The sequence below is a fragment of the Oncorhynchus mykiss genome, chromosome 6 (genome assembly GCF_013265735.2).
Source record: "Oncorhynchus mykiss isolate Arlee chromosome 6, USDA_OmykA_1.1, whole genome shotgun sequence".
Taxonomy (NCBI): Eukaryota; Metazoa; Chordata; class Actinopteri; order Salmoniformes; family Salmonidae; genus Oncorhynchus; species Oncorhynchus mykiss.
In genome coordinates this window covers 33,014,820-33,033,379 of record NC_048570.1, presented here as the reverse complement: position 1 = coordinate 33,033,379, position 18,560 = coordinate 33,014,820, and the positions used below count along the sequence as shown (strand labels likewise).

The window sequence follows — 18,560 nt, the reverse complement described above, 5'->3', positions numbered from 1 at the left end:
GACCTTATGGATCCCAGAAGCGAATTTGACCCTTGTGACGAGAGGGACCCGTATACTGAATTTGAAGACTTTGGGTCAAATGGGGTGAGGGGCATGACCTTTCAAAGTTAGCATTTTCAATCTTGTTATAGCACCACCATCTGGCTAATCAGCGTAATTTTCTAAATGCCGGATCTCTATGACAAGACGCAACATTCATTAAAACCGGGCCAGTGTTGTCTGGGATATCGCGTGTGACTAACATATGAACGGGCGGAGAGACGGAGACAGATCCACAGTCCCCTCCCCGATTTAATTGTTGGAGAACAACAGAGCAAGAAAAAGAAACAGGGTAAGTTGAAGTCAAAGAGAGGAGCATTCAGGCTCAGTCAGTAACAAAGCCCTCCAGCCTCTGAAACTGTACATCCTGGAGTGAAACAATGTGGTTGTTTGTATACAGCTGCTTGGAGCACAGGTCCAACAACAGTGTTTACAACTCCCCAGCCACTCTTTCCTGTCATTGTTACTGTCAGACCTGTGGCCAGGCTAAACAACATATTGCCTACTGCTCTCTGGGACAAAAGGAGACACCCCACACCAGTCCACGTTAGCCTAAACTAAACTCTTTAGCCAAGCGCTACTACAGTAATTGTGTGTGTACAATATGTACTATCCGCCGTAAGCCTCCCCTCCCATGTTATGTTATGTGTGATACTAGTGGCACGGAGGGTATTTTTGCATGTTTGAATAGACAGCTCTTAATGCTACTTTAGCTAAGTTAGTCAAAATATAATTTAGGCTTAAATAAATTATCAAAGATCAGACAAAATGGAAGACAAGCACTTTTTCCCCCAAAGTTCTATAGTTGATAGGCCGATTTCTTGCCCAACTTATAAAAACATAACTAAAAGTTAATTGATGAAGTGAAGGGTAAAAAAGAAATGACTCCATATAAAAAAAACACATCATGTGCAAGCTGACAGATTGTTTACTCAGCACTACAGGTACAAAGTCCCCCTTTACCACAGGGGGTGTGTGTGGTTTTGTGTGTGAGAGAGTGGGTGTGTCGCCCGGCTGACAGCCTAGGAGTCTAAAAGAATCTCTAGGCTTATGCCTAGCCTATATCAGCAGCTATGTGTCGTACAAGGCTGGTACCAGTGCAGTGTTATCACTGCACTATAGTTTTGGTTAAACAGACTGAGGTAGGCATACATTCTGTAAATGAATGTCTAACGTCTGGTCTTTGTTAGTAAGCCCTTTTGCTAGGCTGTTACGGTAAACTATGGTTGTAACGTGTGAGGCACAATACCACTGTATTATCTTAGTTATCATACCTGTAACCCACATTAACCTCATTTGCCAGAGAAGACAAAAGCAGCATTGTTTAGTTGTTATAGTCAAGACATTCTCCTGGGTGTGGTAGATGGGCCGATTAGACTGGGGCTGCATGCCTACCCTGTGCCTGTGACTCCTGACCCCAGAATGGAGGCAGAGCAGAGCATGGTTAGACAGGCCCTAATCCCGCTGCCCGACTCAGTCACTAATAGCCTGATTAGCAGGCAGAACCCGAATCCTAGATGACAGGCTTCCCAGAGTAGAGGCTTTACCAATGATGAAGGAGAGATGGGAAATCAGCCGTGCTTCCAAGAGAAACACCACAGGAAGTAAGGTGTGTGTGTGTGGGAAAGAGGCATGTCCTGCTACCAGGTTGGGGAGTAACGGATTACCAACCAAAAAACAAACTGCAATCCAGTACCAACAAAAATATTGTAATCAGATCAGCAAAAAAAACTATTGACACCTTGGTTCTCTCAATAATTCAAATCAGTACTGAAAAAAAGTTGCACAGATTTTTATTTATTTAACCTTTATTAAAAGTTTGGTTCTGCCTAATCGAGTCTGACCACAAGACAGAGACCACTAACACACCAAATGTGTTTGATAGCTTGGACTGTAATCCCACAATCTATGTCTTCCAATGGTGCGACTGCTGTCGGCATTCAAAGAATATCAAACTTGAATAAACGCTTGGCGGTAAGTACGACAGCAGTTGTGTAGCCTACTACAGCTGATACATATATCATACATTTTTTATATCTACATAGTGCATTGATGTGAATCATACAGCTGTTCTCTCATTTAGCTATTTGTGCCTTACAAATTGACGTCGTTGTGGATGGCTATTAACAAATGTACAGTGCATTCGGAAAGTATTCAGACCCCTTGACTTTTTCCACATTTTGTTATGTTAAGGCCTTATTCTAAAACTGATTAAATTCTTGTTGTTTTTTTCAATCTACACACAATTAATGACAAAGCAAAAACAAGTTACACATTTTTGCAAATGTATAAAAAAACTGAAATATATAATTTCCTAAGTATTCATACCATTTACTCAGTACTTTGTTGAAGCACCTTAGGCAACGATTACAACCTCGAGTCTTTTGGGTATGACGCTACAAGCTTAGCAACACCTGCATTTGTTGAGTTTCTCCCATTCTTCTCTGTAGATCCTCTCAAGCTCTGTTCATCTTTCCAGACTCGTCTCCCAGTCCCTGCCGCTGAAAAAACATCACCACAGCATAATGATGCCACCACACTTTACAGTAGGAACGGTGATAGGTTTCCTCCAGAAGTGACGCTTGGAATTCAGAACAAAAAGTTCAACCTTGGTTTCATTAAACCAAAGAAACTTGTGTCTCATGGTCTGAGAGTCCTTTAGGTGCCTTTTGGCAAACTCCAAGCAGGCTGTCATTTGCCTTTTACTGAGGAGTGGCTTCCATCTGGCTACTCTACCATAAAGACCTTTTTGGTGGCCTGCTGTAGAGATGATTGTCCTTCTGGAAGGTTCTCCCATCTCCCCAGAAAAACTCTGGAGCTCTGTCAGATTGACCATCGGGTTCTTGGTCACCTCCCTGGCCAAAGCCCTTCTCTCCCGATTACTCAGTTTGCCAGATGGACAGGTCTATGTAGAGTCTTGGTGGTTCCAAACTTTTTCCATTTAAGAATGATGGAGGCCACAGAGTTCTTGGGGGCCTCCAAATGCTGCAGAAATGTTTTGGTACCCTTCCCCAGATCTGTGCCTCAACACAATCCTGTCTCGACTTGGTTTTAACTTTGACCTTATATAGACTAGAGGTCGACCGATTATGATTTTTCAACGCGATACCGATTATTGGAGGACCAAAAAAAGCCAATACCAATTAAATCAGTTTTATTTCATTTTTTTATTTATAAATGACAATTACAACAATACTGAATGAACACTTATTTTAACTTAATATAATACATCAATAAAATAAATTTAGCCTCAAATATATAATGAAACATGTTCCATGTAAAAAAAGCTAACGTTTAAGCTCCTTGCTCAAAACATGAGAACATATGAAAGCTGGTGGTTCCTTTTAACATGAGTCTTCAATATTCCCAGGTAAGAAGTTTTAGGTTGTAGTAATTATAGGCTCTATACCATTTGTATTTCATATACCTTTGACTATTGGATGTTCTTATAGGCACTTTAGTATTGCCAGTGTAACAGTATAGCTTCCGTCCCTCTCCTCGCCCCTACCTGGGCTCGAACCTGGAACACATCGACAACAGCCACCCTCGAAGCATCGATTACCCATTGCTCCACAAAAACCACAGCCCTTGCAGAGCAAGGGGAACACATACTTCAAGGTCTCAGAGCGAGTGACGTCACTGATTGAAACGCTATTAGCGCGCACCCCGCTAACTAGCTAGCCATTTCACATCGGTTACACCAGCCTAATCTCGGAAGTTGATAGGCTTGAAGTCATAAACAGCTCAATGCTTGAAGCATTGCTAAGAGCTGCTGGCAAACGCACGAAAGTGCTGTTTGAATTAATGCTTACGAGCCTGCTGCTGCCTACTACCGCTCAGACTGCTCGATCAAATCATTGACTTAATTATAACATAATAACACACACATCATTAATATGGTCAAATCCGGAAACTCTCATTTCGAAAACGTTTACTCTTTCAGTGAAATACGGAACCTTTCCGTATTTTTTCTAAACGGGTGGCATCCATAAATCTAAATATTCCTGTTACATTGAACAACCTTCAATGTTATGTCATAATTTCGTAAAATTCTGGCAAATTAGTTCGCAACGAGCCAGGCGGCCCAAACTGTTGCATATACCCTGACTCTGCGTGCAATAAACACAAGAGAAGTGACACAATTTCAAGTGTTTAATATTTCCTGCTAACCTGGATTTCTATTAACTAAATATGCAGGTTTAAAAAATATATACTTCTGTGTATTGATTTTAAGAAAGGCATTGATGTTTATGGTTAGGTACATTCGTGCAACAATTGTGCTTTTTTCGCAAATGCGCTTTTGTTAAATCATCCCCCGCTTTGCGAAATTGGCTGTCTTTGTTAGGAACAAATGGTCTTCAGACAGTTCGCAACGAGCCAGGCAGCCCAAATTGCTGGATGTACCCTGACTCTGCTGCACAGAACGCAAGAGAAGTGACACAATTTCCCTAGTCAAAAGAAAGTCATGTTAGCAGGCAATATTAACTAAATATGCAGGTTTAAAAATATATACTTGTGTATTGATTTTAAGAAAGGCTTGATGTTTATGGTTAGGTACACATTGGTGCAACGACAGTGCTTTTTCGCAAATGTGCAGTTTGGCAAAGTAGGCTATGATTCAATGATAAATTAACAGGCACCGTGTCGATTATATGCAACGCAGGACAAGCTAGATAAACTAGTAATATTATCATCCTGTGATTATGTTGAGGTTGATTGGCTTTTATAAGATAAGTTTAAGGCCCAAACCATGATGCTGCCACCACCATGTTTGACAGTGGGCATGGTGTGTTCAGGGTGATGAGCTGTGTTGCTTTTACGCCAAACATAACGTTTTGCATTGTTGCCAAAAAGTTCAATTTTGGTTTCATCTGACCAGAGCACCTTCTTCCACATGTTTGGTGTGTCTCCCAGGTGGCTTGTGGCAAACTTTAAACAACACTTTTTATGGATATCTTTAAGAAATGGCTTTCTTGCCACTCTTCCATAAAGGCCAGATTTGTGCAATATACGACTGATTGTTGTCCTATGGACAGAGTCTCCCACCTCAGCTGTAGATCTCTGCAGTTCATCCAGAGTGATCATGGGCCTCTTGGCTGCATCTCTGATCAGTCTTCTCCTTGTATGAGCTGAAAGTTTAGAGGGACGGCCAGGTCTTGGTAGATTTGCAGTGGTCTGATACTCCTTCCATTTCAATATTATCGCTTGCACAGTGCTCCTTGGGATGTTTAAAGCTTGGGAAATCTTTTTGTATCCAAATCCGGCTTTAAACGTCTTCACAACAGTATCTCGGACCTGCCTGGTGTGTTCCTTGTTCTTCATGATGCTCTCTGCGCTTTCAACGGACCTCTGAGACTATCACAGTGCAGGTGCATTTATACGGAGACTTGATTACACACAGGTGGATTGTATTTATCATCATTAGTCATTTAGGTCAACATTGGATCATTCAGATATCCTCACTGAACTTCTGGAGAGAGTTTGCTGCACTGAAAGTAAAGGGGCTGAATAATTTTGCACGCCCAATTTTTCAGTTTTTGATTTGTTAAAAAAGTTTGAAATATCCAATAAATGTCGTTCCACTTCATGATTGTGTCCCACTTGTTGTTGATTCTTCACAAAAAAATACAGTTTTATATCTTTATGTTTGAACCCTGAAATGTGGCAAAAGGTCGCAAAGTTCAAGGGGGCCGAATACTTTCGCAAGGCACTGTACCTAACATATGGTTGTTTTTTTAGGACCATGTATGTATGTATGTATGTATGTATGTATGTATGTATGTATGTATATGTATTTTTTATTTAAATAAGGAATTTGGCCTTTACTACTACAGCCCATAGAAACGCATTGAGTAACATTCATAAATGGCAAAAAAAATAAAAAACGCTTTTGTAGTGTCTGTCCTATATCTAGACGATAAGAAAATGCAGGACATTTTTGGGACACATATTTAACCCCTTATTTTTGTTGGCACAAAACTACCTCCATACATCCATGTGGTTGTATGGGATACCTTCAGACACGTCCCGTGACACTTGGGGGTTACAGAGAAAATGAAGAACACCATCGTGTTCACGAGAGTCTCCCCTTTCCATAGAATAGGAAAGGATTTTTTAATTATGTTCCTTAGATTAAAGCATGGGTGCGTCAATAGACTTATAATTAGTGGCACGAAAAAGTATGTGAAACCTTTGGAATTACCTGGATTCCTGCATAAATTGGTCATCAAATTTGATCTGATCTGCATCTAAGCGTAAACTAATAACACAAATTGTATTTTTCTTGTCTGTATTGGATACATCATTTAAACATTCACAGTGTAAGTTGGAAAAACCTCTAGAACCACTAGGCTAATGACTTCTCCAAAAGCTAATTGGAGTCAGGAGTCAGCTAACCTGGAGTCCAATCAATGAGACGAAATTGGAGATGTTGGTTAGAGCTTCCTTGCCCTATAAAAAAAAACACGGACAAAATTTGAGTTTGCTATTCACAAGAAGCATTGCCTGATGTGAACCATGCCTTGAAGAAAAGAGACCTCGGAAGACCTAATAAAGAATTGTTGACTTGCGTAAAGCTGGAAACGGTTACAAAAATAGCTCTAAAAGTCTTGATGTTCATCAGTCAGTCCGGTAAGACCAATTGTCTATAAAAATTGAGAAAGTTCAGCATTGTTGCTACTCTCCCTAGGAGTGGCCATCCTGCAAGGATGACTGCAAGAGCACAGCGCAGAATGCTCAATGAAGTTAAGAAGAATCCTAGTGTCAGCTAAAGACTTACAGAAATCTCTGGAAGATGCTAACATCTCTGTTGACAAGTCTACGTTATGGTGTTCATGGGAGGACACCACGGAAGAAGCCACTGCTTCCCAAAAAACAACATTTCTGCACGTCTGAAGTTTGCAAAAGTGCACCTGGATATTCCACAGCACTACTGGCAAAATATTCTGTGGATAGATGAAACTACAGTTGAAAAAAATGCCCAGTACAACATCAAAACCTAATCCCAACTGTAAAGTATGGTGGAGGGAGCATCATGGTTTGGGGCTGCTTTGCTGCCTCAGGGCCTGGACAGCTTGCTATTGTTGACAGAAAAATTAATTCCCAAGTCTATCAAGACATTTTGCAGGAGAATGTAAGGTTATCTGTCCGCCAATTGAAGCTCAACAGAAGTTGGGTGATGCAACAGTACAACGACCCAAAACAGAAGTAAATCCACAGAATGGCTTCAACAGAAGAAAATATGCCTTCTGGAGTCCTGAGCTCAACCTGATTGAGATGCTGTGGCATGACCTCAATAGAGCAGTTCACACCAGAAATCCAAATATTGCTGAACTGAAACATGAAGATCAGATCAAATTTGATGACCAATTTATGCATCAGTCCAGGTATTTCCAAAGGGTTCACATACTTTCTTGCTACTGTAAACAGCTGCAAATTATCAAGATATCATGGTGTCACCAACAAAAACAGACCTATACAAAATGTAGCATATGGCATTCATTTTTCACACGCAAATAGCACTGTCGGGTAGTGCGCGAAGCATGCCATTTCATGGGAGCAGCATCTCTTTTTCAACTCGAAGCAATGAGCCCAATCATTCATGTATGACAACACAATCATAAACAGAGTAGACTATAGGATAATACATCCTTAGTTTATGCCCAGGTAAAACAATTTAGCTAATCTATATTTCCAAGTCATATTCTTGAAGATCAAGGGTTATTAAATTAATTGGAATGTCTTAGTCTCGGAGTATTTGGTATTTGGAAATAGCCATAGGATGGTTTTTCCAATACAGTCAATAGTAAAAACTATTTCATTGAAGTTCTTAAAATATTCAATTTCTAAGTAAATACATGCAATCAACTTGTGAAATATGTTAGAAGATAAAGAAGATAGTGTTTATTTCACCGGTCACATAATTTTTCATTATGAAGCTTACCATTAGTAGCCAGTCACGTGGCGTTTGTTTACAAGCAGACAACGGGAGACCGGAGCTTTGAGAGTTACTCACTGTTGTGCAGCACGCGCCAAGTGATCTAGTTACAGTTATGGAATTCACAACTAAATATCTCATAACTATTAAATGTACTTCTAAAATGTGCTAAATGCTCTGCAGTTGTGCATTCAGTTTACTAATTTAGTAGCTAGTTAGCCATCTAGCTAAGTGGTTAGCTTCTTCCAAAATCAAGCCTCGCTTGCCAGTAACAGCAGAGAATACCCTCCTGGATCAAGGGCCTTGCTGTCTAATACTAGTTTTGTGCATCCAGCCAACTGTGAGTAGCATTTTGGAGTTACTTGTATAATGTTAAGAACTGGGATGTCTGTCCTGAAAATACAGTGCCTTTGGAAAGTATTCAGACCACTTGACTCCTACACATTTTGTTGCGCTACAGCCTTATTATAAAATTGACTAAAAACACAATACCCCATAATGACAAAGCACATTTTTATTGCAAATACATTTTTTTTAAAAATGAAATATTACATTTACATAAGTATTTGACCCTTTACTCAGTACTTTGTTGAAGCACCTTTGGCAGCGATTACAGCCTCAAGTCTTCTTGGGTATGACGCTACAAGCTTGGCACATCTGTATTTGGGGAGTTTCTCCCATTCTTCTCTGCAGATCCTCTCAAGCTCTGTCTGGTTGGATGGGGAGTGTCACTGCACAGCTATTTTCAAGTCTCTCCAGAAATGTTAGATCAGGTTTAAGTCCGGTCTCTGGCTGGGCCACTCAGGGACATTCAGAGACTTGTCCCAAATCCACTAACGCGTTGTCCTGGCTGTGTGCTTAGGGTTGTTGTCTTGTTGGAAGGTGAACCGTCGCCCCAGTCTGAGGTCCTGAGAGCTCTGGAGCAAGTTTTCATCAAGGATCTCTGTACTATGTGCCGTTCATCTTTGCCTCAATCCTGACTAGTCTCCCAGTCCCTGCCGTTGAAAAACTTCCCCACAGCATAATGCTGCCACCACCATGCTTCCCGTAGGGATGGTGCCAGGTTTCCTCCGGACGTGACGCTTGGCATTCAGACCAAAGAGTTCAATCTTGGTTTCATCAGACCAGAGAATCTTGTGTCTCATGTCCTGAGAGTCTTTAGGTGCCTTTTGGCAAACTCAATCATTTAAGAATGGAGGCCACTGTGTTCTTGGGGACCTTCAATGCTGCAGACATTTGTTGTACCCTTCCCCAGATCTGTGCCTTGACACAATCCTGTCTCGGAGCTCTACGGACAACTCCGTCAACCTCATGGCTTGGTCTTTGCTCTGATATGCACTGTCAACTGTGGGACCTTATATAGGCAGGTGTGTGTCTTTTCAAATCATGTCCAATCAATTGAATTTACCACAGGTGTACTCCAATCACGTTGTAGAAACATCAGGGATGAGCATTGGAAATAGGATGCACCAGAACCTCAATTTCACCTCTCATAGCAAAAGGGTCTGAATACTTGTTTTCGCTTTGTCATTATAGGGTAGTGTGTGTAGATTGCTGAGGATTTGTATTTATTTTAATCCATTTTAGAATAAGTCTAATTTAACAAAAAGTGGAAGAAGTCAAGTGGTGTCAAAACTTTCCGAAGGCACTGTAGTTTAGGTCAGAGACTGTATAAAATGTTTGCAATACGCTCGTTGACATTTAGTTAGCATTCTCTATGGGAGTTTACATGTACTTGTTAGCATGGCTAACCTACGATTTACAAAGGCTCAGTGGGATTTGAAAATAGCTCCCCTTGTGTTCAGTTCCGGTATTACCGAATATTCCAGTATGGCACAAGGTCAGTATAAAAAAGTATGACAATAAGGATATCGCCCAAGACTGGAATGACTAGTTTTTAATATAAAAAAAAAATAGCCTAATCGTATTATCTTTAGTAGAAAGCAATGGATTAGAAGAAGCATAACCAACCCAAAGTCAAATGTAACATCCAATTATTGCCAGCTATGTCAACTTTTAATATTGATTAATCTTGCAATAGATGTCGTTCAATTGGTAATATTAATTTGTGTCTTCTTCAAATACCTTTTTTAAAGGCAAGTTACACCACTTTTCAACCTAATTTTCATTATCTCCAGCACAATACCAGTGTCAACATAGTTGAAATGGGGGCATTTCTACATTTTGCATTAATTTAAAAGTTCTAGCCGATGACGTCATCAAAAGTGAAAATAGGGATTTTTGAAAATGACATTCTCGATGATGTGGGGAGCAAGAAAATACCCTTCCTCTGGCTAGAAACTTATTGCAGGTTTTGAAAACCACTGTTATTCCTACTCTGTGATGTCACAGAGAAGCATTCTTTAGGACCTTTCTCTTATCATAGAAACTTATAATTTTTCACATATGTAGACACTGGTATTGTGCTGGAGATAATGAATATGAGGTTGGAAAAGCTGCGATTCCCCTTTAAGGGGAAAGTAATCTAAAAGTTATGTTAATGATTACAATTTTGGAAAGGTAACCAGTAACTGTAACATTTAGAAAGTAGCCTACCCAACCCTGCCTGCTACTGTCTAGGTGCGTGGTGAGAGGGCTGTCTCTTCCAGGTTAACAGGACAGAGTAGTTTGTCAGACTCCATATTACACTTTGACAGAGACACAGATCCATGACACCAATAAAGTCACAAATGATACCACTACAGATATGATCTTAATTTGAGAAAGTTTGCTACAGCAGAAAAATAATCCTGCAGCAAAAGGAAATGTGAATTATTATATGGGTTATGAATGAACATTTTTGTAGGGGCTGATACTTTTTTTCATGAGGAAAAAAGTAGAAATTAAACTTCAGAAGCCTTTTTAAACCTTAAATACACACGTTTTACATTTCCTGCATTGCAGGAAAGTTCTCCAGCAACAGGCTGTTCAAATTAAGATACTACATATGCACCAATTCTCTGTTCTCTATCAAATCAAAGTCCACATTCTGCAGTCAAACTTGAATCCAAAATCCCACCAGGGGGCCAATGTAGTCATACCAGTGCACAGCGACCTCGACACATACACGTTAGAAGTGTTCAAACCACCCACTGGTTGGTGATATAACCATGGTACTGATATAGCAGCTTGGATTTTGGTATGATTATTCTGGGTTGCTTGCAGAGGTGTGGTAGGGAAGTCCTAAAAAAAAGCATGCCAGAACACGAGAGGGGACGCTTCCTGTTAGGTGCCTTCACACAGAGGACAGGAAGTGGTTCAGTATCAGATACACTCAAAGCTCTCAGGAAAAGTCAATGTTGTTTTTTCATCAACCAATATTGTATTACTGTATGTCATCAACCAACTGTATTAAGAATCCTTCACACTAATATCTTTTTTTTAATATACACTACCGCTCAAAGGTTTGGGGTCACTTAGCAATGTCCTTGTTTTTTAAAGAATACCACATTTTTCATCCATTAAAATAACACCAAATTGATTAGAAATACAGTGTAGACTTGGTTAATGTTGTAAATTACTGGAAACTGATGATTGTAGCTGGAAACTGATGATTTTATGGAATATCTACATAGGCCCATTATCAGCAACCATCACTCCTGTGTTCCAATGGCACGGTGTATTAGCTAATCCAAGTTTATCATTTTAAAAAGGCTAATTGCTGTAAACTGTTGTTCTGATTAAAGCAGCAATAAAACTGGCCTTCTTTAGACTAGTTGAGTATCTGGAGCATAAGCATTTGTGGGTTCGATTACAGGCTCAAATTGTCAAGAAACAAAGCACTTTCTTCTGAAACTCGTCAGTCTATTCTTGTTCTGAGAAATGAAGGCTATTTTTTGTGAGAAATTGCCAAGAAACTGAAGATCTCATAAAACGCTGTGTACTACACCCTTCACAGAACAGCAAACTGGCCCTAACCAGAATAGAAAGAGTGGGAGGCCCCGGTGCACAACTGAGCAAGAGGACAAATACATTAGTGTCAAGTTTGAGAAACAGACCACTCACAAGTCCTCAACTGGCAGCTTCATTAAATAGTACCCGCAAAACACCAGTCTCAACGTCAACAGTGAAGAGGCGACTCCGGGATGCTGGCCTTCTAGGCAGTTGCAAAGAAAAAGCCACATCTCAGACTGGCCAATAAATAGAAAAGATTAAGATGGGCAAAATAACACAGACACTGGACAGAGGAAGATTGGAAAAATGTGTTATGGACAGACAAATCTAAGTTTGAGGTGTTCCGGTCACAAAGAAGAACATTTGTGAGACACAGAATAAATGAAAATATGCTGGAGGAGTGCTTAACGCCATCTGTCAAGCACGGTGGAGGCAATGTGATGGTCTGTGGGTGCTTTGGTGGTAGTAAAGTTGGAGATTTGTACAGGGTAAAAGGGATCTTGAAGAAGAAAGGCTAATACTCCATTTTGCAACGCCATGCCATACCCTGTGGACGGCGCTTAAATTGGAGTCACTTTCCTCCTACAACAGGACAATAACCCAAAGCACAGCTCCCAATTATGCAATAACTATTTAGGGAAGAAGCAGTCAGCTGGTATTCTGTCTATAATGGAGTGGCCAGCAGTCACCGGATCTCAACCCTATTGAGAAGTGCCCATCATGGAAGCATGGGGTGAAATCTCTTCAGATTACCTCAACAAATTGACAACTATAATGCCAAAGGTCTGCAAGGCTGTAATTGCTGCAAATGGAGGATTATTTGACGAAAGCAAAAGTTTGAAGGACACAATTATTATTTCAACTAAAAATCATTATTTATAACCTTGTAAACATCTTGACTATATTTCCTACACACACTACAGTAGTGGCCCCATGTTGACATTGTGGGCTCTAAAGTGTGAATGAGATTACAATAGCTGTCCTCTTAAGCATCTCAAGCACGAACGTCAATTCTTCCTTTAGTCCAATGGGAACCAAGCTCTCTTAGATGTCAGTTAGTTTACCTGAATCCCCAGCAGAATCAGTAGTTATCAGCAGGAGTGCTAGTCTGTCTTTTGAGTCGTGTACTCAACTACTTATCACACACTCCAATGAGCTGCATTAGAGTCTGCTGTCATCTGAAGAGAGCAGACATGTACACCAAAAAGCCACTCAATATATCACAATCTACTGCCCCTTCTCATGGCATGCCTCTCCTCCCACTACTCCTCCTCTCTTACCGTTTGGCCTCCTCCAGGTGACAGAGGTACTCGTAGGCGATGTTCTGTCGTCTCCTCTCGTCCATCTCCTCCGCCGAGATCCTCTCATCGTCCTGAATGGCTGCAGACAGAAACAAAACATGAACTAACTATTTACAGTTACAGTATGATGTACACGGGCAAGTGGGGAGAGGGAGAGGATTATCTGGTGTTTTACCTCATAAATGTTGGGTTTGACAAATAAAAAATCCGACAACATATGATCCTTTCTTTAAAAAAATTAAATAATCAAAAAACCTGCCTAGTAGTATGATACTTGGGACAGTGTTACCTCGCTTTATAACACAGTAATATTCCAAAGAGAGGTCTGCATTACTTGACCGTCTCCTCCTATTACTACAACCTCAGTATTCAGACAGAGCTGACATTAAATCACATGGTCTACTGGGTCTCTCTGAGAGCTGCATGTGAACAGAGGAGTTAGTAGGCAGCCTGAGAGCCACTTAAAACAGGCAGTCGGAGGAAGTCAGAGGAGCAAGTGATTCAGCTGAGTTGACATTTACCTGCCCACTAATGAGATCCCCTCCCCCTGATGCGCCTGAACTCTGCTTAATCCAATCAAATCCCTTTATTTCTGGCTGATTGGAACACACTGATTGGAACATGGCCTCTAGTTTTATCTTATCTTGATTATTGCCCAGTCATATGTTCAGGTGCTGCAAATAGGACCTAGAAAAACTGCAGCGGGCCCAGAACAGAGCGATACGTCTTGCTCTTCACTGAAATCAGAAGGCTAATATCTCTCTTGACTAAAAGCATTACTTCTTTCTCTAAGAAACATTATTGAAAATTCTCAATTGTTTGCAGTCAACTTACACACAGCTCTGACACACACACTTATCCCACTAGGCATGTAATCAGGGGTCTTTTCAAAGTCCTCAAATCCTAGTGCTGACCGATTAGTGCTTTTTGAGGTCGGTTCGGTTTAGATTATTAAAAAATAATCACAATTTTCACAATAAAAATACACTATGCATTATGTGGGTTGAATGCTATAACACAGAATAAAACAATTAATGAAAGTCCAATGATGGTAATGACTGGTTTTCACATATAAACCATCAGTTATTCAGAGTACTTTAATAAAATATTTCACTTGTGTATTACATTTGTTTTATTTGACTATAATTTTCACTCCAGGTCAACTCATCTCTATAGAGCTGCTGCCTATGCTGTCTGACAAATATCACAATTTTAGTAGTTCTTCAAAGTAAATAAGGCCTACCATTATGACTGCTGAATACCAATACCTGGCGAAGCAACTGCTCTCTATGTATTCCCTCTTGATCACGCATTCGTATCTCTTATGTAGCAGGCATAAAGGAAACAGACCGGATAAGTGGCCACGCAATGGATTATGGTCATTGTACTTTACACATTTTCTGCAACATTGGCCTGTTGGAAACTGCAACTCCCTACTACATCGCACAGTTCGGGCATGATCCAATTTATCTCTCGAGAAACTGCAGCGCAGCATTGAGCTCACAGAAAAAAACTGAACAAAATGCAATTCAAATAATTGAACCTTACTTGGTCAATTAGTTGTTTAAAAAGATGAAAAATAACCAACATTTTAGTTATGCAGAATAAATTCCAGAAAATACAGTATTATATAGAGCCACGATTGCACAGAACTCCCATCTCCCTTCCAAATGAACAGCAAACCTGGTTTAAAAAAAACAAAGCAACACCTCACAGCAAAACAGAGATGTGTACCGATATGTATGCAGTTATGTTCTTGAGCTGTTCTTGTCTATTAATGTTCTGTGTCAAATCAAATCGTATTGGTCACATCCACATGGTTAGCAGATGTCATTGCGAGTGTAGCGAAATGCTTTTGAGCTTCTAGTTCCCAAAAGTGCAGCAAAATCTAACATGTAATATAACAATTCCAACAACAACTACCTAATACCTACAGCAACTGGCTAGGAAGTTGTGGACCCCAGGATGAGTAGCTCCTAATCTTGCACAATAGATAATGGGGATCCTAATAAAATACCAAATACCATCCAGCTCCTGAGATTGGGCCTCATAACAGGGAGGATTGGACTGGTTGGCCCAAGTGGCAGTTACTGAGGCTGTACAGTACATGGAGAGTGTGAGGTGAGTATATACACATGTATTCTACATCTGATGAGTGCATGTCTATGCTGCAACTCAGTCTGTAGAATGCGTGTAGTGTGTGGACCATTAATAAAAGGGCTTAACTGGTTAAATCTGCAGACTGATTAGACCAAAGTTACTGGGGCGACTGACTGAAAGTACCCTCAAGACTAGAGGTCGACCGATTAATCGGAATGGCCGACTAATTAGGGACGATTTCAAGTTTTCAGAACAATTGGTAATCTGCATTTTTGGACACGGATTGTGGCCGATTTATTATTATTTTTTTTTTTAACCTTTATTTAACTAGGCAAGTCAGTTAAGAACACATTCTTATTTTCAATGACGGCCTAGGAACAGTGGGTTAACTGCCTTGTTCAGGGGCAAAACGACAGAATTTTACCTTGTCAGCTCGGAGGATTCCATCTTGCAACCTTCCGGTTACTAGTCCAACGCTCTAACCACCTGCCTTACATTGCACTCCACGAGGAGCCTGCATGGCAGGCTGACTACCTGTTACGCGAGTGCAGCAAGAAGCCAAGGTAAGTTGCTAGCTAGCATTAAACATATCTTATAAAAAACAATCAACCTTAACATAATCACAATTTAACTACACTTGGTTGATGATATTACTAGTTTATCTAGCTTGTCCTGCGTTGCATATAATCAATGCGGTGCATGTTAATTTATCATTGAATCACAGCCTACTTCTCCAAACGGTTGATTTAACAAGCGCATTCGCAAAAAAAAGCACTGTCGTTACACCAATGTGTACCTAACCATAAACATCAACGCCTTTCTTAAAATCAATATACAAGTATATATATATTTTTTATTTTAACTGGGGAAAATTGTGTCACTTCTCTTGCATTCTGTGCAAGCAGAGTCAGGGTACATGCAGCAGTTTGGGCTGCCTGGCTCTATGCGAACTGTGTGAAGACCATTTCTTCCTAACAAAGACCGTAATTAATTTGCCAGAATTGTACATAATTATGACATAACATTGAAGGTTGTGCAATGTAACAGCAATATTTAGACTTAGGGATGCCACCCTAATTAAGTCTATGATTTCATCTATGATGATTTGATAGAGCAGTCTGACTGAGCAGTGGTAGGCAGCAGCAGGCTCGAAAGCATTTATTCAAACAGCACTTTCGTGCGTTTGCCAGCAGCTCGTCGCTGTGCTTCAAGCAGTGAGCTGTTTATGACTTCAAGCCTATCAACTCCTGAGATTAGGCTAATGTAACCGATGTGAAATGGCTAGCTAGTTGGCGGGGTGTGCGCTAATAGCGTTTCAATCGGTGACGTCACTCGCTCTGAGACCTTGAAGTAGTTGTCCCCCTTGCTCTGCAAGGGCTGCGGCATTTGTGGAGCAATGCAAAACGATGCTTTGAGGGTGGCTGTTGTTGTGTTCCAGGTTCGAGCCCAGGTAGGGGCGAGGAGAGGGACGGAAGCTATACTGTTTCACTGGCAATACTAAAGTGCCTATAAGAACATTGAATAGTCAAAGGTATATAAAATACAAACGGTATAGAGAGAAATAGTTCTATAATTACTACAACCTAAAACTTCTTACCTGGAAATATTGAAGACTCATGTTAAAAGGAACCACCAGCTTTCATATGTTCTCATGTTCTGAGCAAGGAATTTAAATGTTAGCTTTTTTACATGGCACATATTGCACTTTTACTTTCTTCTCCAACAGTTTGTTTTTCATTATTTAAACCAAATTGAACATGTTTCATTATTTATTTAAGACTAAATTGATTTTATTGATGTATTATATTAAAGTTAAATGAAATAAGTGTTCATTTAGTATTGTTGTAATTGACATTATTACAAATAAATAAATACATACATTAAAAAAAAAATATATATATATATATATATATATATATATATATATATATATATATATATATATATATATATATATATATATATATATATATATATATATATATATATATATATTTTTTTTTTTTAAATTATTATTATTATTTTTTTATTTTTTAATATTTTTTTTAATATTTTTAATATTTTTTAAAAATCGGCCGATTGATCGGTATCGGCTTTTTTTTTGGGTCCTCCAATAAATCGGTATCGGCGTTGAAAAATCATAAAATCGGTCGACCTCTACTCTGGCAGGCTCAGAGACAAGACAATTCAGCTGACTGAGTAGCCTAGGCTACATCTCTGCAAAGCCCATTCATTCAGAATAACGGAGTATACTGCTGACACTGCACACACACACACACGCACCTTGGTGAGCATTGCAAATTAGGCCTAGAACTCTTGTTAACAAATCCCAGCAGAAATCAGGCCTAATTGGTGCCCCTTTATTGGGCCATACCAGTGACATCTAGCCCTGTAGCTCTTGTAACCTACTCGCACTGGGGCAGGTGACAAAGACAAGCTCACCCAAAAACTACAACACACACCTCATCATAGTCTTACTGAGGGGCAAATTGTGACGCAAGGGTCTGCTTGAAACATGACTTAATTGGACAAGCACTTCTAGTTTAGGGGTGAATTAATAAAGGGTCTGTTCACCCTGAAATGATGATGCCAAAAAACAAAATATGTGGGGTCGGGTGGGGCGGATGGACAGACACATGAGAGGGTTGTGACACAGGACAGTACAGGGCAATGAACCCGGACATAAACTCAATTGAACAACTCATTTCAGAGACCTGAAAATAGCTGTGCAGCAGAGCTTTAGAGGATATGTAGAGAAGAAAGGGAGAAACTCTCCAAATACAGGTGTGCCAAGCTTGTAGCGTCATACCCCAAAACTTGAGGCTGTAATTGCTGCCAAAGGTGCAAAGGGTCTGAATACTTAAGTAAACATTATATTATTATTAGATTTTTTAACTGTTTTTGCTTTGTCATTATCGGGTATTGTGTGTAGATTGACGAGGGGGGAAAAAAACAATTGGCCTGAGTACTGGTCATTAGCAAGTTAAGTACTACCAAAGCATGTCCAGAGTGCATAAGAGGAGATTACCGTGACTCAACGGTCACGTGGAATTTTACTGCAGTCATGACTTGGTGTGGCGGTAATACGGTCACCGCAACAGCCCTAGCTGAAACTCAGAGTTTCGCATTTCAGTACAATCTCCCTCAGTATTTTATGTCCACGTTTTCCAAAAACTAAAATGTCCCACCTCCAAATTAAGATTCAACGATGTCTGCAGAGTGAATGGGGTGTCAACTATATGACATATTGATTTTGAAAAAAAATATATTTTGGTTATTGAACTACAGCA

General features: G+C 40.0%; 1 protein-coding gene across 2 annotated transcripts in view; it reads right to left on the bottom strand.

The window, feature by feature from the left end:
* Positions 1-18,560, bottom strand: part of iqgap2 (IQ motif containing GTPase activating protein 2) — an 84,552-nt gene that overhangs the window by 59,363 nt on the left and 6,629 nt on the right. For both annotated transcript variants that reach the window (XM_036979942.1, XM_036979941.1), the window contains exon 2: positions 13,150-13,249. In XM_036979942.1, coding sequence (XP_036835837.1) covers positions 13,150-13,249 — 100 coding nt within the window. The remainder of the gene's footprint in view (positions 1-13,149; positions 13,250-18,560) is intronic.